This window comes from Cyprinus carpio, chromosome B6, assembly GCF_018340385.1.
Source record: "Cyprinus carpio isolate SPL01 chromosome B6, ASM1834038v1, whole genome shotgun sequence".
In the NCBI taxonomy this organism is placed as follows: Eukaryota; Metazoa; Chordata; class Actinopteri; order Cypriniformes; family Cyprinidae; genus Cyprinus; species Cyprinus carpio.
The window spans coordinates 28398470-28422835 of record NC_056602.1 but is presented as its reverse complement, the minus strand read 5'-3'; the positions used below and the strand labels follow the sequence as shown (position 1 = coordinate 28422835).

Genomic DNA, 24366 nt, shown 5'->3' with positions numbered 1-24366 from the left:
AATATTTGATTGATAAGACCAGTCAATAACCATGCCCACCAATTTGTATTGCATTTTGAATAAATATGCAAAATAAGCTTTTAAGCTTGTGAAAATCGCATTTGTAATATGTGTATATTGGCACAATATTGATGACATCATTATCAGCCATCGAGAAACTCGTATCGATTGAATACTATCACACATCATTCATGCATTTCTTAAGAGCTTAAACTTTTGAAGTGGAAAAGTTTCACCTTTAACACGTCAAGCGATAGAATTACTGCAGCTTTGCTGTCGTTATGACAGTCACATGATATGTTTCTTTAATCATAAATATGCCGTACGGTAGTGTCGCAACTGTTTACTAAGAAAACAGAGCGAGCTGCAGCGAGACATTGTCTCTGTTTGTTTTAAGCATTCGATGGGTGCTGCCCGACCGCAGCCGCCAAAACACCATTCACCTCGCTGCTGTCTGAACTGTCAGATTAATTAAAAACGAGCTGAATCTGGCACGTCACGATCTGCGTTTGAGGTCACACACGTACAAGCCCACTCTTGCATGATTGTATGAGAGCTCTGGATTTGGCTCTTATTTCACCTTTTGCTGCCCTTCCTTTCCATCTTTGCTCCTGACAGCAGCTGCTCTCGTGATATTGCTCACATCGAGCGTCTCACCGCTTCGACCGACAGATGGAGGAGCCCTGAGGGAGAAACGGGGAGAAGTTTAGAGGAAGACAACAGCTTTGTGCTTCCTTTTTGTCAGAAGTGACCTCATGGCAGGCGTTTGTCTTAATCAGAGTAACGGGGTTATTATCGTTAACTAAAACTAAAATTATAACTAAATTTTTTTTATCTTTTTTATTGTATAAAATAAGATATATACTTCATTGATATATTATATTTTATATTATATTTTACAGTATTTATTTTCATATTTTCTGTTTTCCTTTTTATTTTAGTTAAAGTTTTAGTAATTTTGTTGTGTGTTTGACATTTAAGTCTTTATAATTTGTTATTATTTATTTATTTTTTATTTCCACTTTAGTTTTAGTTACTTCAGCACATCAAGTTAAACTAAATTAAAGTGAAATAAACGTGTTTTTTTAAATATTTTATTTCCGTTAACATTTATTTTATTTCAAAGTTGTAGTTTTATTTTACTATAATAACCCTGATTAAAAAAAAATACAAATTACAAAATAAAACATGACAAAAACAAAATTACTAAAACCTCAACTAATATGTTATATAAAATAAAACCAAAATATTAATAAACAATTATAATAGTATATCAGTGATTCTAAAATACAACTGTGCTGTAGTTTTCTCAAAAGTTCATTTGATATAAAAGCAAATATTATCATATTTCTCAGACAGCAATGAGAAAACAAATACAGACGTTATTAGAAGACAAGCACGGATGAGACGGGTCATATCGCAGTCAAAAATTTGAGATCTCAAAGCAAACTCCAAAAAAATGTAAACAAATGACAATTAATTCCATTCATTTGAGCTCTGCTCAGCTCATTTTCTCCTAAGGTCTGAGACAAAGTTGAAGCAGAAATTAAACCTAAATGAGAGAGAGAAAAAAATAAAAAAACAGGTCAAGGTTACAAGGTCATTTGAGGTGTTTAACCCGTATCATCTCTCATTTGTATTCATGCAAACTATACCCACATGCATGCACCGCACCTTGCCATTACAAGCTCAGGACAGAACAGGGACGGTTGCATTTTACATCTCATGCACAAGAACAGCCAGCGTTTTTCACCCATCCTGAACTGCTGGCACGTAGTTCTGCCTGCGGTATGCGATGCCAAATTATGCCAGGTTGAAAAAGCAGGTTGCACATTGTTCTGTTCCAGGAACACAGTCCTACCGAGCCGGTTTATACAAACAAGCGTTTCACTGTTGTCTGTATCTCAGAATTCTAATTATGTGTGTGTTTGGAAACCGCAGGTGCCTCGTCATTCAGAAATACTGTCAGTTCACCTTTTTTTTTCTTTTTTCTGTGTAAGACACGATTAGACATGAATTGTGCTTTGTGCATTTTTATGTTCTGGTTTCTTCATATTTTACTTTCGAGATGCATGATGTTGGACCAAAGCCCGTGTGCTTTTTAGGTCACATATTTCTGACAAACAGGTCTGTCTTTTTCAGGAGAGCTGACAGCTGAACGTGTGCAAGCGGAAGTACGACGACAGACAGCCACAGGTCTGCAACAACTTAGCAGTTTGGATTCAATGAACTTCCTCTAGTGCATTCATGGTGATTCAGATTGAAAACGTTTAACGTGTTCCTTTTATTCACAGGAGCCACTAGATCTACACATCGGGCGACGATTTTAGGCCATGTGAGTGATATTACAGCTAGTTCTACTCACACTGGACTCCACTTAAACACTGCAAAAACATTTTTGTTTTCCAATAAAAATATCATCCTTAATACAAGATGCATGCACTTAAGGAGCAAAAAGCATAAGATTAAACTCTTTTTCAGAAAAAAAAAAAGTTAATGTTTCTGTTTGAACTGTTTGGCAAACTTTCTGTGCAAATTCTTCATAAAACATTCAGTTCAAGGTGATAAATTGCATATGAATGGTTTTACAGTTGATTTGTGGAGAATTTTAATTAATCAGTGTAGACATACATAAAATCCTTGTTTTAAACCATACAATTATAGAAGTGAGAATCATGATTTACGAAATCCACTTTATGATTCCAGTTATGGTAATTTTAGTACTTATGAGAACAAAATAACTAAGGAGTTTGAGAATGACTTGTTTGTCTGATTCATGAAAAAGAATCAGCTCATGAGAATGGTTCGTTCTTGATTTGGATGATTCAGAATCACAAACGATTCCATTAAGGAATCTTTTACTTTTTAATTCAATTCATAACTCATGAATTTGAGACTGATTGGCTTGTCGGATTCACTAAAAAGAACCAGCCCATAAGAGGCATTTGCTTCTGATTTTTTTTCCATTTAATGATTTTGATTCCTTAACAGTTCCACTAATGATTTTTTCAGTACTTTTGAAGAATTGATCGAATCATGATATTAAACATGAATAAAATCTAAAGTATATAGACATAAAAAAACGAATTAAGATGAACAACATAAATAATTTAATTATAAATATATGAAAGAACCAATTCAAGAGCCGATTCATTTGTTTATGAATCAGGTTGTGTTGTTTGTGTGTTATTGCAATAGAAAGAGGTTGTCTATTGTTAATATCTGGTTCTCTGACCTCATCCAGAGCAGCTGTCCTCAATCATGGCTGCTTACGGACAGACGCAGTACAGCCCCGCATTACAGCCGGCCGGTCCATACACACCGTACACACATCACACACAGGGCTACAGCATGACACCCTACAGTGAGTGACATTTCACACCCGCCCTAAATAGTGCACACCACAGCTGACCTGACGGCTGATCGTGTCTCTTTCTCTCACCTGATCAGATATTAAAACAGAAGATGGCCTGAGTCATTCACCAGGACAGAGCAGTCTGCTGGGATACACATCCAACTTCAGCGGCACTCCACCCGCTCAGACGCTCTACAGTTACTCCACACACGGTCAGTGCCACAACCGCCTCGCAAAGAGCCACGTTATCAATTCATGTGATAAAACTATTGCTATAGTAAACAGTTTTAACTACATGGTATTATAGAACTTGGAATCCACAATAAACCAAACAATGAAGTCAAGTCAGCATTATTTACATAGTGCTTTTTACAATGCAGATCGTGTCAAAGCAGCTTTACAGTATTAAACAGGGAAATAGCGTGCCGTTCTCCTCTGGCCAGACGAAACCAGAGAAACTGGTGGACTTCAGTGTCACATGATCCTTCAGAAATTATTCTAATATGCTGATTTGCTGCTTAAGAAACATTATTATTATCAATGTCAAAAACAGCTTCATATTGTTTTGTGGAAATTTAAAAAGAAAGTTAAAAAGAACAGTATTTATTTGAAATGGAAAACTTTTGTAACATTTAATGTTACTGTCTTTAATGTCACTTTTTTAAACAATTTTAATGCATCCTTGCTGCATAAAAGTATTCATTTTAATGAAACAAATTTATATAGTCAGCTGGTCAGTATCACAGAAAAATCGCAGACATGGAGATCAGGACTATGGTGTGATATTAGTACATCCATGTAGGAAAACAGTTTAGCATCATTATACATATTTAACCACAGTTTAATTAAGTATCTTAAAAGTCATGTAATACGTATTATCAACTGGAATTTCTACATATACGACTTCACTTATAAACAAATACACATTTATTTTTTAAATACACACACTGATTTTTCAGGTGCTGTCTCCAGTCGATCCCCCCAACACACACACACACACACACACACAAACCTGTTCCCCATTATCCGCGGTCTGGCTCCTGGCGTCAGGCGTCTCTCTCTGCTCTCTCAGGAGGTCAGAACCTTTCTCCGCACCACGCCGGCCACTGGAGGAGTGTTAGTGTGGGAGTGAGTCTCAGACTGGATCTGAGCGTCGGATCACAGTCAGTCGCCCCTCTTCTGCCCGCAGTCCTGATTTTGGCACAGCAGTGTGAAATTGACCGCTCTTGGTCAAGGTCAGAGGTGAAGTGGCACCAGGCACGTTTTCAGGTTTAAAGGGACAGAATTATTTACTAGTCATCATTTACTCACCCGCTTGGCATTCCAAAGCCTGATGATGTTTCTTCCGTGGAACACAAAAGGAGATGCTTTGAAGAAAATTGAAGGGTTTTTTTCATGAAGTGAAAGCAAATAGTGGCCACTGGCTGTCAGGGGACAAAACAAGCACATTAAGGACGAAAAAGCTAAATCTTTAAATAAAATCTTTTAAAGTCATATGATAGCTTGTATGAGGTATGGTTATTATCGTTAATGAAAATAAATTATTTTTTAATTGAAATAAGCTGAAATAAAATAAAATATAAATATTAGATGAAAAACGTAAACTAACGAATTTAGAAACGTTGTCTTCAAAACTGAAATAAGTTTAAGCACTAAAATGACTAAAAAGAAATCAAATTAAACCAAATTGAAACTGAATCATAATATTACAAAAATAAAAAAAATAAAAAAAAAACAAAAAAAAATAAAAAATAAAAAAAAAAAAAATATAAAAATAAAAAAAAACAATAAAATATAATATAAATAATACTAAAAAAATGAATACCAAAATAAATTGATCAGCATTATTAACACACTGAATTCATTCTTTATTCACTAAAATCGTCCTCTCTGCAAAAATTGGCACATGCAAAAATGTAGTTCAAAAACTATTGACATGCCAGATGTGTTAATGATTTTGAGTGAATATTGTTTTGAATATCAGTCTGTTCCTAACACAAAACTGTTTTCAGCATTGATAATAATCAGAATTGTTTCTTGAGCGGCAACTCAGCACATAAGAATGATTACTGAAGGATCATGTGACACTGAAGACTGGAGCAATGATGCTGAAAATGCAACTTTGATCACAGAAATAAATTACATTTTAAAATATATTACAATAGAAATCATTTATTTTAAATTATAAAAATATCTCACAATTTTACTGTTTTTACTGCATTTTTAGTCAGACAAAAGCAGCTCTGGTGAGCAGAAGAGTCTTTTTTCAAAAACATGAACAAAGTCTCACTGATTCCAAACTTTTGTAAAGTAGCATTTGTGAACAGTTCAGACATTCAAAGTCATAAAGCACAAGACATCTACAGTACTTCCTGTCTTTCTAATTAGCATAATCATTGAGTTATCAGTGCTATGGCAGATAAAATAATCTATAATGTATTAGAGGGATTTACGATAATTCATAAGCGTCCCGAGACATCATTTACTGTAAAATTGTCTGCTTGTGAAATGGATGGATTTCTAATGGGTCTGGGAAAACGCGCTACATCTCGCCGGTCTCGTTTGATTTATAGGCGAATTCCAACAGGAGACCCGCTGTAGCATGAAATAAATAACCCTTCTCCGGGTGCCAAAGGTCCTCGCGTTTCATCGCTGTGGAGAAAATCAGAAACACGGCCCCGGCGTTCACCCACTTCCCTCTCTCCGCCTTTGAAGACTTTCTGCTTGCTTCCTTGGAGACTCGGTGCTGTTTTGACACACTCATTTATCTAGGGCGGGTTTCAGAAAGCCAGCGAACGGGAATATGAAGGGAAGGAGACAGAAAAAAGGGAACTAGACGGGCCTGGAGAAAGACATTCAAACTCTGAAAGTCCGATAAGGGAGACGGATTTGCTCTTGGCTCCACGCTGCCCTTTCTCACCTGAACTGTTTTTGTAGTCATAAATCAAGCAGACTTTCTCTGAGTGCTTTAAACGTGTCTATATTTCACCAGACGTTCCTCGGCCACTGCCTGTCGTGTTTCCTGCGTCGTGTTTGTGTTGGATCGTGCGCTTTGGAGTGTCTTTACCACAGTCAGCTCGATGTACGCTCTTAAACTAGCTTTGTGCTTCTTTTCCAGGCGGCAGCATTCCTTCTGGAATTTTCCAGGGTGCAAACAGCATCACAGGCTCAACGCCGTTCAGTCCTGCGCAGCAGGTGGGTCAAATTAGGAAAATGCATCACACAGCACCTTCGCTGATGGGCTACAATCACCCTTGGAGACTGATATACTGTTGTATCCAGGGTTGCCAGGTTTTCACAACAAAACCCGCCAAATTACTACTCAAAATAGCGCAATTACGTTTCGAGGGGGTCCCTTGGTAAAAATCATGTGTCTTGGGGGTAAAATACACGTTTTTTGGCAGGGTTCCCCAGGTAAAATTTGCATTCCAGGGGCTAAAGTTAAAACAATGCACTACTAAAAACATAAAACAACTTAACAAAAAATAGCCCAATTCCATGGGAAAACTGTGGACTTGGCAACACTGGTTTTACCTTTGCAAAAAATAAAAAAGCGGCATGACTAAAATGATAAAACCATGGAATGTTTAGTACATTATAGTATCATTTGACTACCATGGTATATAAGCCAACCATCAATGAATGCTGCAATATGGTTTAGACAAAACAAGACATAGAAAGTAGTAGTATGTAGGCTAGTATTCTGAGATGATTCATTCATGTCATTGTCTCCATCAGGACTTCTCAACATATTCTAGCTACAGCCAAAGTCAATATTCCCCATACTACAACACACACTACAACAGCCCGTACATCACAACCAGCAATATCACACCCTCAGCCATCACCACGGCGATACCCTATCAGCACACAGATCATCCTGCTGTATCGACCAATCAAAACACATAATGAATAACTATATAAAATATCAAAAAAAATATTATAAAAAATTTTAATAAAAAAATACATCAAACTTCAAAATATGAAAGTTCAAAAAAGGTATGTGAAATGTTTTTAATATAAAAATACTGCCAACTTGCAATAATTGTTAAGAAAAAAAATAAAAAAATTGAAATATAAATATCAATATGACATATGTTTTTCTCTAAATGTGTGCGCGTGTGTGTGTGATATATAGTGTGTGTGTGTGTGTGTGTGTGTATATATATATATATATATACACATACATATAGGGAATATGTATGAAAATACTATGAAAAATTGTATGAAAAAGTAATATGAATCATATTTAAAAAAATCTTTTAATTAGTTGAAAAATTATGACTTTTTATCTAACTGTATGTCTCTCTATATGCAGTATATTTAATCTGAGTATAAAGCAAAGCTATAGCAAAGTTTATAGAGTTATAGAGAATATATATAAATACAAAAAAAAACTACAATGAATACTATGAAAAGTAGCCATATATATATATATATATATATCTCATATATATATTTGCACTATATATATATAGTGCCAACTTGCAAAAATGGAAACTTTTTCAGAAAAAAAACCCTAGGAACTATACTCAGAGTAAAGTTTATAAAGTCCATATATCAAATCTATGTAGACTCTATATATAGAAAATATATAAAAGAAAATGTCTGTCTATATACGTAATTTATAGTAGTATAAAACAAAGAAAGTCTCAATGTTACAAAGATACTACAAAACATTAAAGTAACCAAATTATGCTATATTTTAAAAATAGTATCTTTTAGCACATTATAAGACTTATTATGTGTGATGTTCTTAAGTATTTAATACAGTAGTGCTAACTTGAAACTTTCAGGACTATTTGCTTTGGTATTGAGATATTTGGTTGTATGTCTGTATGTATATGACATGTCATCACATGCGCGCATGTGTGTGTGTAACAGCAGAGTACCACGCTCCCACGAGTCCTCCGACTCCAGGAAAGGAGCAGGAAGTCGCTCCAGTGAGACGCAGCTCTGATGGGAAGCTGAGAGGCAGGAAGAGGGCCAATGACCCCGTCCCCCCTCTGGACTCTGACATAGAGGTACAGACGCTGGCCTTCACGATGTCCCTGACACAACACCTTTCATTAACATTCCTGTGCTCCGGCACGCAGGGATTACTCTCACATCCAACCCGGAGTTGTGTAATGATGTCTGGCAACAACCTCATTCAGCACTCACAGGAATAGACAATGAGTTTAAACTAGTGCTGTCAAACAATTAACAGCATCCAAAATATAAAAGTTTTTGTTTACATAATATATGAGCGTGTACTGTGTATATTTATTATGCATATGAATACAAACACATGCATGTGTATATTTAAGAAAAATATGCTATGTTTATATATTAAATATATTTATATATATAATATAAAATATAATAATATAAATGTATTTACATGGAAATGTTTTTGAAAAATATATACTGTATGTGTGTGCATGTATATATACATAATAAATAAACACAGTACAGATACATGTAGTATGTAAACAAAAACTTTTATTTTGGATGCAATTAATTGTTTCACAGCAGTAGTTTAAACAGACAGTTTACCCAAAATGAACATTTTGTCAACATTAAATCACCATCATAATGTCCCAAAATTAATATTCATAATATATTTACAGCAGATAAACAAATAAAGGCAATACAAGTTTCAAAACTCTACTAACTCATCATACAGGTTTGCACAAAAAGAGACTGAAGTAAAACCTGTAATGTTAATAATTTATGTATTCTTTGCTCCATTGATTCTAATGCATTTAACAAACAAAACTGTAAAATTATGTATTCTTTGCTCCATTGATTCTAATGCATTTATTTCTCAATGTTGTATATTAAAATATTGATATGGGTATTGGATTACCAGACAAATAAAACTGTAAAATGTTTATGAACAATGACTACAGAGCGTTTGTCTGTCTGGCCATAAGCTGTGAAATGAGGCTGAACTGACTAAGATTATCAGCAATTATTATAATAAACACAGCACTGAGATAATATGCAGTGTTTTGGAGTAAATACCTTTCTTGATGAGTAAGCAGATTATATTTGTGCTCATGCTCATTACGTGTGTGTGTGTGTGTGTGTGTAGAGAGTGTTTATCTGGGACCTGGATGAGACCATCATTATTTTCCACTCGCTCCTGACGGGGACATTTTCCACACGCTTCGGCAAGGTACAAACCAGCTTTCCCACATACACAACTCAACTTCACACATTGCTTTAGTTTTGGAAGACAAAACAGGTTTGTTTATTTATTTGATTTTTTTTTTTGTATTTGTATTAAATATTTAATGTGGTAGGTGTAATTCTATTTAACCCAACAATCCCCCCAGTATTAAGCATATATATTAATGACAACTACAATTTATATATATATATATATATATTACTCAGGAATCTGTATTTCACCTATACTATATATATATTACTCAGGAATCTGTATTTCACCCAACTTACAATATATATATATATATATTACTCAGGAATCTGTATTTCACCTTATGTACAATACCATTCAAACGTTTAGGGTCAGAAAGCTTTTTAATGTTTTTAAAGTCTCTTATGCTTACCAATGTTGCATTTATTTGATCACAAATACAGTAAAAACAGGAAAATATTTTTATAATATAAAAAGCTAGTTTATATGTGAATATATTTTAAAATGTAATTTATTTCTGTGATGCTCAGATGAATTTTCAGCATGGGGGGGAATTGTCGTCCAGACATCATTATTTCAGTCTTCAGTGTTTTTCTCACATGCATCTTCAGAAATCATTCTAATATGCTGATTTGCTGCTCAAGAAACATTTCTGATGTATAGTATTAATGCTGTGACTTTTTTGATCAATTTAATGCATCCTTACTGAATAAAAAATTTTGTTTTTCAGGATTTTTGAAAATTAGAACATATACAAGCATTTATTTGAAACAGTCTTTACTGACTTTTTTGATCAATTTAATGCATCCTTACTGAATAAAAATATGAATCTTACCATCGCTTAAATTCTATGCGAACAAATCATCATTTATCAGATTTTAATCCATTTAAAGCCCTAAAAGTTAGCAGCAACAAAAGTCCCTCTTGATCTCTTTTTCATAATAAATAATCTCAACCAAAAAAAGTCCCCTGTCATCTCTTTTTCATAATAAATAAATATGTTCCACAGCTGTTTCAGAGTAACGTCGTCAGCAGACAGTAAATGCGGAAGAACTAAATGAACAGTGAAAGATATAATGACGCTCCTTCAGCCCCAGACCTTTTGGTTTGATTGACGGCTCATGAACTTCTACGCAATCTCCAGGCAGCTGATGAGGAAACAATGGTCATGTTTCTTTTTCTTGGCCCGCTATCTATTTTGAATTCCCACTCGATCCCTTGCGGATTTGACGTGACCCATAAGAGTACTTGAGAATCGCTGGCCGTCTCGAATTGCGCGCAGATCTCTGGACTTTTCTTTTTGAGAACTGAGCCAGAAATGTGGCCTGTGACTAATGTGTCTAATTTCAGATCCAGGAAAAAAAGACCCTCCAGAATAGCTTATTACTGCGGCAGGAATCCACTGGAGATAGCATATCAAAGAAAACATCCATATGAAACTGAAATTGGGCTGGAGTTAAATAGAAACCAGTTTGATGTGTGTCATGACAAAGCCACTTACGTTCAGACAAATAGACAAAGATTGCGTTGGCTCGGATTTCGCATCTTTAAGTAACAGGATATTTAACACACTTTTTTATATGTACTTTATGTCAAAGCCATAAGCTCATCACTGTAAACAGCCTGTTTGGACTGATTGGCCAAGAGCAAGACTCGACCTACTGAATACAGAACCTCTCAGGAGGATGAAAGACACCCGTTTGCTAATGTCTTTTTAACACAGTTTAGTTTTACTTTTCTTTTTGTTTTCGTTTTGAAAAGCTTGTTATCTTTACTGTTTACCTCCCGTTACACTATGGAGGCTTTCTTTAATTTTTGTTTTTCATTTATTTGATTCCTCAGTGTTTTCTAAACATTCTATAATTTATTAGTGGTTATATAATATAGCATCCTCTTCATATCATGCCTCGTCTTATTCGTTTTTGATAAAAAATATTTAAATATAGCCTACTGTTTCATTGTTGTTGTGCTTTTTAATTAAGAATAACAATGAATCCATCTTTTGTTGTAGTCCTAAAAAGTGAAATGTGAATGCATATAAGCAAAGCAGACAATTATACTTTCTTGTAAAATGTGACACCAAGATCGCAAATTAGAAATTAAATTCAATTTAAACAAAATAATTTAAATCCAAAAACTGATAAGTGATTGAACAAAGCAAACGGTGGGTGTGGAATGTAACCACTCGTTCCCCATTAAACTGTAAAACTATGATTAAAAGGTCATCAGCATGCATTGGATTACTACCATGCTTTGTAGAAAAAAAAAAAAAAAAAACCAAAAAAAAAAAAAAAAAAAAAAAAAAAAAAAAAAAAAAAAATAAAAAAAAAAAAAAAAAAAAAAAAAAAAAAAAAAATAAAAAAACAAACAAAAAAAAAAAAAAAAAAGAAAAAAAAAAAAAATAAAAAAAAAAACAAAAAAAAAAAAAAAAAAAAAAAAAAAAAAAAAAAAAAAAAAACAAAAAACAAAAAAACAAACAAAATAAAAAAAAAAAATAAAACAAAAAAAAAAAAAAAAAAAAAAAAAACAAAAAAAAAAAACCCAAAAACAAAAAAAAAAAAAAAAAAAAAAAAACAAAACAAGAAATACTAATTAAAAAAATAACAAAACAAAAAATAATAATTAAAAAAACAACAAAAAAAAAAATAAAAAAAAAAAAGGTAAAAAAAAAAAAAAAAAAAACAAAAAAAAAAAAAAAAAAAAAAAAAAAAAAAAAAACAAAAAAAAAAAAAAAAAACAAAAAAAAAAAAAAAAAAAAAAAAATAGTGTAAAAAAAAAAAAAAAAAAAAAAAAATATTTTCACCATCTTTCACCATCAAATGTCACCAAATTATGGCTCTATGCGACAACTGAGACAAGTCAATAGTCGCAAAAGAGGGGCCAGTGGGAACAATATTTTCCATTGTTCTGATGGTACATTTATGTATGAGCTCAAGTATAAATATTAAATATAATATTTTATTTTAAACAAAAATCACCAAAATATATCAGGAAAATATAAAAAAAAATGAATTGAATATTTTTATAATAAAAAAAAAATAATATATATAGCAAATTATGTTATATCTGTAATTTCTATATATATTTACAAAATGCATTTTGCCCCCCCCCCCCCACAGTTATGCATAAATATCAGAAATGATCTTCTTTTAAATAGCATATGTCGTAACTTCATTACAGTCCTTCCTAAAAACCCATTCTCAAATGTTCAGTCGTAATTCAAAAGTGGTACATCTATTATTCTGTGTTTGAGTGCCACCTGTAATGAAGTCGTCCATTCATGACGGCAGATTACAGGTTATTATCTTAATTAAAGCAGGACAAACTCGCAGCTCCTGTGCTGACATTGATTAGGCGTAGAGGAAGAGCCGTTTCACGGTTAATCTGACACTAACCTCTGGCTGACACCTACAGCTTGATCTGCTGCCAAACGGAGGAGTTAGCGGCTAGTTACGTAGCCGGCATGGAACGGGAGCACACAATGCCTTAGCTTATGTTAGGTTCACCTACAAAATGAAGAGAAAACAAGAGAAAGAGAAGTAGTTTGACACGCTTCTGATTTAAAGCACAGTGATCAGCATTCTTTTAGGACACAAACCTGTTGCACCACACGCTCCCTCTCCGACTGAGATGATGCAGTCATCACCTGTATTGAAGTGCTTTCTGTGTTTTGATCCAGGACTCTGGCAAGGCTGTGTCTCTGGGCTTGTGGATGGAGGAGATGATCTTCAACTTGGCAGATTCACGTCTGTTTTTCAACGACCTGGAGGTGAGCCAAACATCAGAATCAACAAAATCACTTCTTTTTTTTTCTTTAATGCCAAACACTCTTTTTTGGACTTCAGCATTAGATGCGATAGATAGATATGAGACACGAAACTAGCACAAATGTTCAATGTCAATTCATAAATAAAACATTTACTGCAGAATGTTGCAACTGGCCAATCAGAATCAAGTAATCTGTAGAGCCACATAACAAACTTCTCTTATTGGTAGGAATCTTCACCTCTCAAGATTCTTCAGCTGAACTTCTGTCAATCACAAACTCTGCACGTTCCCTGCCTCTCATGTCTCCATTTGTTAATTGTGTTTATTAATTTAATGCCGCTTTCAGCTGCTAATAAGACAGCAGTAGTCTCTGCTGCATTATAATTTACCATATTTAAATTAGTTCCTGCTGTTTTTTTTTCCAGAACTCCATGAGGCGACACATTCGTGTAATATTCCTCACATTAAACCACCCAGACCAAAATATGAGGAAAAAATCATGATGTGTCCTCGTGTTTTTGTGACAGCTGCAGAAACTGGCTGTGCTGTTTGTCACAATTATGCAAGGAAACAGCTAAATAATTCATCATAAAGACTACTTAAAAATATGTACATTACTATATAAAGTTTTTTTTTTTTTTTTTTTTTACATTTGAAAGAATTGTGTAATTTTATTCAGCAAGGATGCATTAATTTGATCAAAAAAAAAACACAAAACATATTTAAAATAATAAACAATAAAACAAATAGAAAATAAAAACTCTTTTCATAAGATTATTAAAATACAAAAGAACAAATCATAACAAAAACTCAACAAATACAACACAAAAAAATGAAGCAGCACAACTGTTTTCAACATTGATAATAATCAGAAATGTTTCTTGAGCTGCAAAGGAGCATATTAGAATGATTTCTGAAGATTATGTGACACTGCAGACGGAGTGAGGAAGAGTAATGATGCTTGATCACAGGAATAAATGACATTTTAAAATACATTCACATAGAAAACAATTATATTAAGCTGTAGTAATAAATCACTGTTTTTACAGTATTGCTGATCAAATAAATGCATCCTTGACGAGCAGAAGCAGAGACTTCAAAAACATTAAAAAACTTCTAAAAAATGTTCAACAGTAATGCAGTGTGTGAAAGACCTGTGGTTTGCCCTCTGCATGAACAAATTTCAAAAGTGAATTTAGAGCTGTTTATGTGTGTATGTTCAACAGTAATGCAGTGTGTGAAAGACCTGTGTTTGCCCTCTGCATGAAGAAAGGAGGGATTAGATTCTCTAAAAGCTTTCGAGGAGGTGCAGCAGGAACCCTGACAGCACCTGAGGTCTTAATTAGGGGTGTGTGGCTGCACTGAAAAGAAAATTTGTCCCGGGGAGGAACAACAGCCCAGGGGTGGAGGGCACACACACCATTATTTCTTGAGCAGGTTTTAATGACGGCCCCCTTCCCTCTTGTTCTGTAATCGCCCTCAAATAGTCCAAGCATTCAAACACTGAGAGTTCAGTCTATTCAAACATGTCAGCTGGGGAACAGAATAACTGCACAGGGGTCAACAGCTTAGAAATACACATGATTAATGGCCTAACTTGGTCATTTAATGCTTTAATGAATCATAAAAAATAGGTAATGTTTGGTAGAGAATAGCACAATAGTTCAAGAGTGACTGCGTCTGTCAAGCATTAAAAGAACAACAACAACAACAAAGCAATGGAATCATTTTATTATATTATTGGAATTTTTTAATCATTTATTTTTACTAGAAATATTCTGAGAAAAATGTATGTTTGGTAGAGAAGGTATTCGAGTAGAAGAATAGTTATAAAATAGTTAGAATATTTTTTTTTCAAAGAAATTTATGTTTTAATATGAAAGACACATTAAAAAAAAATTCAAAAAAAAAAATTAACCTCAAAAATATATATAAAAATATGTGTGTGTGTGTGTGTGTGTGTGTGTGATAATAGCAGTATTTTTTAGCAAGATGTTATTTACACTAAGTGCAAATAGCTATAGATTCTATTTACACTTAAAAATAGTAGGATTTTCTGCTAATTATACAACTAATTGCAAATAGCAGAAATTATCTGCACCTCAGTATTGTAGTGCATTATAAAACAGAATGCAATAATAATGTATTGAGTGTAAATTATAATGTCAATTCAAATTATTAAATGGATGCCACCTTATTGGTACAGTGGACCCTTTTCACAAGACTGTGATGATGCGTTTCAAGGTCATCAGCAACGTAAATCCTCGAAAGTTTTTCATATTTGTATTATTATTATTTTTTTTAAATGTATGTACATTTATAACACTATTCTTTCTATTATATCCCCTTTGCATCAAATTACAAAAAAAAAAAAAAAAAAAAAACAGTTAATGCTAATGTGAGGGGGTTTCTAATGCAGCGTCTATGGGAGGGATGGTAAATTTGACATCGTTCTCTCTTCTGACTGCCGATATCGGTCTCTCTCAATTTTTTTCCTTTTATTAAAAGTCATGAAAACACTATCGTAGAGTTTTTCTTTTGTATATTTAAAAAATAAAAATAAATTTGTGATACTCTCCCATTCACTGCTCTTCAAGTTAACCTGACGACTTCCGCAGCTAAGAAACCCGGAAATGTGAAAAAGGTCCATAAAGCCCTCCCTACACCCTAATCCTACCCGATATGTTATTTTTAACTTTTCAGTTATTTCCTTAATTTTTTATTGAAAATAAATGCCTTTCCGATGTGATGTGAGATTTGGAAAGAGAGGAAAAAAGTTTGGTGAAAGGCAGGTTAGAAGTCGAGTCGATCGATCGTGTCAAAAAGACTACGGTTCCACGCTTTAACATCTACACCACCGGAGCTGATGATTACCAGTCATTTAATAAATCAAGCATTTATTTGTATAGCGCTTTCACGATGATAAATCGCTGCAAAGCAGCTTTACAGAAAATAAAAGTTTCTACATTATATTTAGTAATAGCTTATCACAAGTTGCTGTCCATATTGGAGAAATGTACGGTAAAAATCAAGCAGTTAGTTAATGTCATGTAATGCAAAATTTGGTAGTTTTGTATGTTGTCTGAGGGTTGGCATCATCTCTTCTCAGGTGTTTGGTCATCTTAGATCTTTTTAAGGGCTGGATCCTGACTGAAGCTTGTGTAATTCTTAGTAGAAACAGAGAAGGTAATAGAGAAAAATTATCATAGCTGCTGTTCCAACTAAGCAAAAAATGATATGTTCAACCCAAGCAAAAGAATGAAAACGTGTATTTGATCAGATGTAACTGAAGTACAAGGTTATGAGATACATTATGTGAATGCTTGGCTAAAGAGATGTGTCTTTAAACTGGATTTAAACAGAGGAAGTGTGTCTGAACCCTGAATTTTATCAGGAAGGCAGTTCCAGAGTTTGGGAGCCAAATGTGAAAAAGCTCTACCTCCTTTAGTGGACTTTGCTATCATAGGTACTATCAAAAGTCCAGCGTTTTGTGACCTTAGGGAGCGTGATGGATTGTAGCGTGGTAGAAGACTAGTTAGGTACGCAGGAGCTAAGCCATTAAGGGCCTTGTAGGTGAGTAATAATAATTTTGTAACTGATACGGAACTTAATAGGTAGCCAGTGCAGAGACTGTAGTATTGGGGTAATATGATCATATTTTCTTGACCTGGTAAAGACTCTAGGCACTGTATTTTGGACTACCTGTAGCTTGTTTATTGAAGATGCAGGACAACCACCTAGCAGTGCATTACAATAGTCCAGTCTAGAGGTCATGGAATGCATGAACTAGCTTTTCTGCATCAGAAAACAGGTAACATGTTTCGTAGCTTGGCAATTTTTCTAAGATGGAAAACATTCATCATTGGAAACAATCAAGTCATCTTTTGTTGTGTTGACAATCACACGTCGGTTGGCAGAGTTAGTGTAAATAGCCTCTGCCAACAAGATGGCCTATTTGCATTTAGTGTAAATAGACACTCCGTTAAATTAATGTCTGATAGAGTTTGGTAGAGAAGGTGTCTGAGTAGCAAAAATAGTTACAATGAAACTGCTTTTTTGTTTGGAAAATAAATTAATATTATTATTCAGCAAGGACACAGTGAATTTATATATTGAAGATGAATTGAAAATATATTTATAATGTTTTTTTTTTTATTATATTTCAAATAAATGCTTCAAATATTCTTTTGAACTTTATTAATCAAAAATTCTGGAAAAATAACCCACAGTGAAAGTCTACTTCTATCAAAAAAGCAGTGTATATAGAAATATGTACAGTATATAGTGTATGTGAAAGTCCAGTTCTATTAAAAAAAAGAAAAATGAGAAAATCTAGTTATAATTACAGTCATTTAAGAACAACAGAAGTCAGTGGGAGGTCGGCAATATGATATTATTAAGATAAACATGATGTGTTGAGTCATATCTGTGAAAATATGAAAAACAATAGTTAGAGCATGAATGTGTTTTGTCAGTGCTGAAGGCAGAGCAATTGTTTTTGTGAGTTCGAATCCAACTTTTTATCAAATTTGCATGTGTTGCTAAAACAGCAAGGAGAAGCATGCTAGATAATGATCTGGAGTAAAGAGCAGATGTTCAGCTTATGCGTCCCCCACCGCAATTAGTGTATATTGGCAGCCGTATGCACAAACCCAGCCAAGACAAAAGCGTTAATTAACGTCCAATATCTGCCATATTTCTTATACTTTACCCCACCTTTCTAAAACCTCACCCACCTCTTTTAAAGTCGCCTCCATCTCTTGCTTCTTTGTTGCCCGCCTTTTCTAATATGTTTCAACCTTCTTCTCAAATATTTCAACCTCTTTACACAGCATCGTTCCCCGAGGCTCGGCGGCGGGTGAACCTGTCTATACACAGTACATCACTTTACACGGCTGTAACGTATATCCGCCTCATGCGTATCTGCTTTCTTTTCATTTCCCAGGAATGTGACCAAGTTCACATCGATGATGTGGCCTCGGATGACAATGGGCAGGACTTGAGGTAGAGTATGACTTTCCTTCATCTAGCACAGCGAGCAACAATATGAGCATTCCCAATAAAACAGATATTATGTGCCATAAAGGGATCCTGTACTTCATGCTGGTGACATATTGAGTAGTAAACGTTGTTGGTTTTTATCATAGTTTTGAGGCAAGCCCTCGCTCTGCTTCCAGACGTTTTATGATGGACATTAATCACACGTTTAAGAGCACGTCTAAAGAGTTATTAAATGAACAGTCCTCCGAAAATTACATTTCTGTCTTTATTTACTCACCCTTTTATTCCAAACCCATATTAATACTCCAAAAAGTGCCATAAAAGCAGTCTATATAATTTAGTGAATATCCTTTATTTACTTTTTTTTTTAATCATTTATTGATTTTTACTGAAAATGTATTTTTGTTTCATTTTTTTTTAATTAATTACTATGAACTGATCCTATATGAAAAAGCAACAGGAATATTTTTAAAGTTCGAAAAGGAGAAAAAAATACTCAGAAAATGTACTATAAAAGCAGTCTATATGTTTTTGTAAGTGTTTTATTTTATATTTAATTTATTTTATTTTTCTCCAATTTATTTATTTACTATGAACTGATCCTATATGAAAAAGCAACAGGAATATTTTGTAAATGCTCCAAAAGTACAAAAATACTCAAAAGTACCCTAAAAGCACACTCACTTTTTTAAAATGTTATTTTAATTTATTTTAAATTATTTAATAGATTTTTGTACTGAAATGCACTGAATTTTTTCCCACTTTATAAGTTATTTAGTTATGAACTGATGCTATATATATATATATATATATATATATATATATATATATATATTATATATAAATCGGCAGGATTCTTTTTTAAATATAAAGCTCAGTTTATTTTACTTTTTTTTTATTTGTGAAAAAGCAGCAATATTTTTAAGTGCAAAAACACTCTTTATTTATTACATGATTTAGATGATGTAATTATCTGTAAACACATTAAATGATGTAAACACCCTTTTATTTAATTTATTTAAAATCTTATATTATTTTTATTTTTTTAATTTACAGGTTTTTCCCTCCTGTTTATTTATTTATTTGCTTACTGAATATGAACTGATGCTGTATGAAAAAAGGAGCAGGGACATTTTTTCTAATCAAATCTCCTTTTATGAAATGACAAGAGGGTGAATAAATTATGGCACAATTTTCATTTTTAAGTGAGCTATATGTTTAACATAACGGCATGCTGACACGCTGGTTATCAAACATTATAGTTTCTTATCAGATGTTGTAGGCTGACTCTCTCTCTCTGCTTCCAGACTTTTTACGATGGACATTAATCAGACTTTTAGGAGCGTGTCAGGAGAAACAATGTTTGGAGTTGTGGAGCGGATCTGAAGCTGACCGTGTGTTTGTGTGTGTGTCTGTACTTGTAGCACGTATAACTTTGGCACGGATGGCTTCCAGAGCCCAGCAGGTGGAGGCACGCTCTGCCTGGCCTCCGGTGTTCACGGTGGGGTCGACTGGATGAGGAAACTTGCCTTCCGCTACCGCCGAGTCAAAGAGATCTACAACACCTACAAGAACAATGTAGGAGGTGAGAAGAGAACCCCGCAGCATTCCACACCCCTGCTTTCACAGCTATGAGTACAAGCATAATTAGGGCCAGAAATGACTAGTACACAACCGACAGATCCTGTTCTCAAATCTGATCGAATCATGCTGGAAGCCGTTGTAAAAGAGCTGAAGTACACACAGCTGTAGCCGCATGTCAGTTGACTTTTATATTAATGCATCAAATGTAAACACTGTACAGTTAGACTGAAGAACCAGTTGGAAAATTGTAAAAAAAATAAAATAAATAAATAAATAAATTATTTGATTAAATAATAATAGTAATAATAATAATTAATATTATTATTGACAGTAACAAGAAATAATAATATTGCAACAATTCTTGCAGCAAGAAATTTCGTATAATAGCATTTTATTTTTGATGAGAACAATGTAATTAATTGATCATGAAAGCAATGTAATTGATCAGTTAATTATAATTAATATGAATACATATATATATATATATATATTATATATCTATATATATATATTTTTTTTTTTTTTTTAGATATGCAATACATATCTATGCTTAACATTTAATTAAATTTATTTATATAAATACTGTATGAATTGGGTGTTTCAGCTATTGGCTTCTTTGGCATTGTTGGATTTTAGAAAATAAAAACAGTAAAAATTCACAATATAATTGGATAGTTGTAATTTGTGATGTTCTAATGCATTAAATATGTAATGGGTTAAAATGTAAAATAAATTATTTTTATTATGGATTTTCAGTTCTTTGAAATGAAGTAAAAATAAATGATGAAGCCATGGTAAAACGTTTTAAATGCACTTTTAATATGACCTTCATGTAAAATAATATAAAAGGTTTTGATTTGTTTCTTGAAATAAAACATTTAAAAAAACACCATAACATAAAAGTACCTTTAGTTCAAGAAATTATCAAATATGATTTAATATTAAAATATTCAGAATAAACCTAATTATTTGTTGTAAATCATATTAGAAAAAAAATGTTGACTTTGTTTTAATTATAAGAAAGAAAGAAAGAAAGAAAGAAAGAAAGAAAGAAAGAAAATTAACATAAAAACACTGGAATGTCTCTGTAGTTCATGAAAGTCTTATTAAATATGATTGAATATTAAAAATTATTTGTATATAATTTTATTGTTGTGGTTATAAAAGCAGTAAGTCACTCAAGGCTAAGGGTTTTACACACTCCACTTCACCCCGTGCCAAACAAGCCTGTAAAATCACTGTAATTCATGGCCAGTTGGTTATTTTGGGATTCTCAGAAGCAACATTCATCTTCGGTGTGATGATCAGCTGGATCTTGGTTCATGGTTGCTGTTGTTTTGCAGGTTTGTTGGGCAGTCCGAAGCGGGAAGAGTGGCTTCAGCTGAGGCGGGAGATGGAGGTTTTGACGGATCTGTGGCTGACGCAGGCACTCAAAGCTCTCGCTCTCATCAACTCCAGGTGAGCACAGCACACATACCATAACACAGACGCCCATTACAGCAATATTCCACCTTCTGTGGTAATCCACGGCGTGCCACAGATACTGAATCTGGAATATTCCTTTAACAATAGACTTACTTTACAGCAAGTTTCAGCAGTTTTGTGTCACTCAAACATAATGGGTTTTGGCGAGCGAAGCACACTGTCAGCATCAAAGATTGATCACACTGACATATGATGATTAATAGCACTCGATTTGCCAACGCATTTCTGCCTCATGACTTATTTTACTCATTTAACACGAAAGTGAGGTTTAGCAGAACATCCGAGCTGCTTTTTAATGAAATCTATGTAGTGACCAGAACCTGTCAAGATCCAAAAAGAATGAAAAACCATCATAAATGTAGTCCATATGAACAGTGCACTGTATTTCAAGTTGTCTGAAGTCATGCGATAGAAACTAAGTTTACTTTCAGAATAATAAAATAATAAAAATCATAATTCTTTTTTTAGAAATATTAGTTTACATCTCATATTTCTGTTTTTTTTTTCACAATGGAATAAATTTTATATATTTTTATTTTATTTATTGCAATTGCAAGTTTACATCTCCCAATTTGGACATTGCAATTATAAGTTTATATTTCGCAATTATGAGATTATATCTTGCAATTATGTTCATGTCTCGCAATTATGAGTTATATTTCACAAATATGAAATTACTGTATATCTTGCAATTATGAGTTTATATTTTGTGATTGAGTTATATTTCACAATTATGAGATTATATTTTGCTATTATGAGTTATATTTCGCAGTTGTTATGTCTTGTAATTGAGTTAATTTTCATAATTATGAGATTATATTTTGCAAATATGAGTTTTGTTTCACAATTGATTTGCAATTCTGAATTTATAGCTTGTAGTTATAAATTAATATTTTGCAATTATGAGGGTTTTTTTGCAGTTATGACTTTATATCTCACAATTCTGAGATTACATTTTGCTTTTTTTTGCTTTTTATTCAATGGCTAAAACAAGCTTTCATTAGAAATAAACGCAAATGAAGCCTTTTTTTTTTTTTTACCAAAATCTTCCCCTCCATCAGAGCTCTAAATCTGTGTGTTTTTACAGAGAAACAGCTAAACTAAATCCAGACCAGATTTTTAGTTATGACTGCAGTAAACAATTACATAATCCTTCATTAATGAGAATCATACACATACACACTCTCCCACACCCAAACCGAACGAACTGTGTGAACGTGATGGTCACCACCACGCAGCTGATTCCAGCGCTCTCCAAAGTACTTCTCTATGGGCTTGGAGGAGCTTTTCCCATCGAGAACATCTACAGTGCCACCAAAACAGGTTGGCTGCCTCTTCAAACGCTGCATTTCAGAAAGTTTGCCTGATCTAGAAACAGAATTGTTAACGTGGTGTGCCTGTTCTAGGTAAAGAAAGCTGCTTTGAGCGCGTGACCCAGAGGTTCGGCCGCAGAGCCGTGTATGTGGTTGTAGGGGATGGAGTCGAGGAGGAGACGGTCGCCAAGAAGGTATGAAGGAATAAAGGCAAAACACACGATGAATGAGTACTGTATTATGGGATTAAAAAAAAAAAAACATGGCCTCTTTTTATTAACAAAGGCAAAGTGAATGCATACTGTTTTGGGCAAAAAAAAAAAAAAACACCAGTATACATTTGAAAATAATAAAGATCTCTACATTATTAAAATATTAAACATGATATATTTATATAGTTATATTTGTAGTTTTATTTTATAATTCAGTCCCTTTTATTAGAATTAGCTTTTATATTATTAAAAAATAACATTTTAAATTTTAATTCAATAGATTGTTATACTATTCAATATTATTAATATTTTAAAATGTTAAAATAAATTATGTATTTATATTATTGTAGTCTGGTTTTATTTTGTAATATGATATTTTATTATAATTTATATTTTTCAAAATATGTAAATATAATTTATATTATAATTTATTTTAATATTCAGTTTCATAAATATATATTTTATAATATTTGAATATCTATATATTTATATTAAATTGTGTTTTTATTAATATCATTTATATTGCAATTCTAATCAAGTGTTTTTTTACATTAAAACGCATTTAAACAAACAAAATTATGTATTAAAGTCCAAATATATCCAAATTTTTATCCTAAAAAAAAACACTTTTCATACATTAAAAGGGAGAAACCTTTACATACATACATACATGCATGCATGCATAAACACATACAACATGTGCCATTAAATGGTTATTTTTTTCTGTAACATCATCTACTGTTAGGTATCATTACAATTAAATTGTAACGTAACTTTGTGATGTCCTGCAGAAGAACATGCCGTTCTGGAGAGTGACGTGCCGGGCGGATCTGGAGGCGTTGAGTCACGCACTTGAGCTGGATTACCTCTAGAGGGCAGCATCTGTCCGTCTGCGGTCTCCCACCGTGTGCGGTCCACAGGAATCACATGACCCAGCCAAGAACTGCAGGACCAATCAGCAGGGAGCAGCTATCTTACTGGAAATGTTTGCTTCAAATCAATCCAAGAAAAACGCTTTTGTCTCTTTCTCGCGCTCCACCTGAGAGGCTCAGCTCTTTCATTCGCTCTCTTTTCTTCACAACAGCACTGCACTGAAAACAAAGACCCTTCAGCGACTGATTCAGAAAGCCTGTGTTCGGAATGACATACTATCACACTACAATTTCTGCAGTATATACTGTGCACAGGGTGTGTATTTTGTTTGTGCAGAAACCCAGAAGACAATAGAGCACAACGCATTGGTATCCCAGAATGCAATGCACTTGACTTGACTTTTTACAGCTCATACAAAAAAACACAAAAAAAATAAATATTTTTATTTCTGAGATGAAAACAAAATTCATTTCACATATAAAACAACAAATCAACTGACAAAAAATTCAACAAAAATACATAATAAAACTTTTAAAAATAATTCATAACATTAATGCATAATGTGTACTTTTTTTATATATGTTAAGCAGTATACGGTGTAAAGTGTGCAGTATGCTGGAATGTTTG

The 24366-nt window shown here is 33.3% G+C and overlaps 1 protein-coding gene across 1 annotated transcript in view; it reads left to right on the top strand.

Moving 5' to 3' along the window:
- LOC109061670 (eyes absent homolog 2-like) overlaps positions 1-24146 on the top strand; it is a 36165-nt gene extending 12019 nt beyond the window's left edge. Inside the window, exons 2-16 of the mRNA XM_042726660.1 lie at positions 2143-2196; positions 2295-2335; positions 3245-3364; positions 3451-3567; positions 6474-6550; positions 7094-7254; positions 8220-8379; positions 9435-9518; positions 13183-13272; positions 18217-18275; positions 19697-19857; positions 21200-21313; positions 22542-22664; positions 22748-22848; positions 23658-24146. Of these exons, the coding sequence (XP_042582594.1) occupies positions 3262-3364; positions 3451-3567; positions 6474-6550; positions 7094-7254; positions 8220-8379; positions 9435-9518; positions 13183-13272; positions 18217-18275; positions 19697-19857; positions 21200-21313; positions 22542-22664; positions 22748-22848; positions 23658-23738 (1431 nt within the window). The 5' untranslated portion in view covers positions 2143-2196; positions 2295-2335; positions 3245-3261 and the 3' untranslated portion in view covers positions 23739-24146. The remainder of the gene's footprint in view (positions 1-2142; positions 2197-2294; positions 2336-3244; positions 3365-3450; positions 3568-6473; positions 6551-7093; positions 7255-8219; positions 8380-9434; positions 9519-13182; positions 13273-18216; positions 18276-19696; positions 19858-21199; positions 21314-22541; positions 22665-22747; positions 22849-23657) is intronic.
- The last annotated feature ends 220 nt before the right edge of the window (positions 24147-24366 follow it).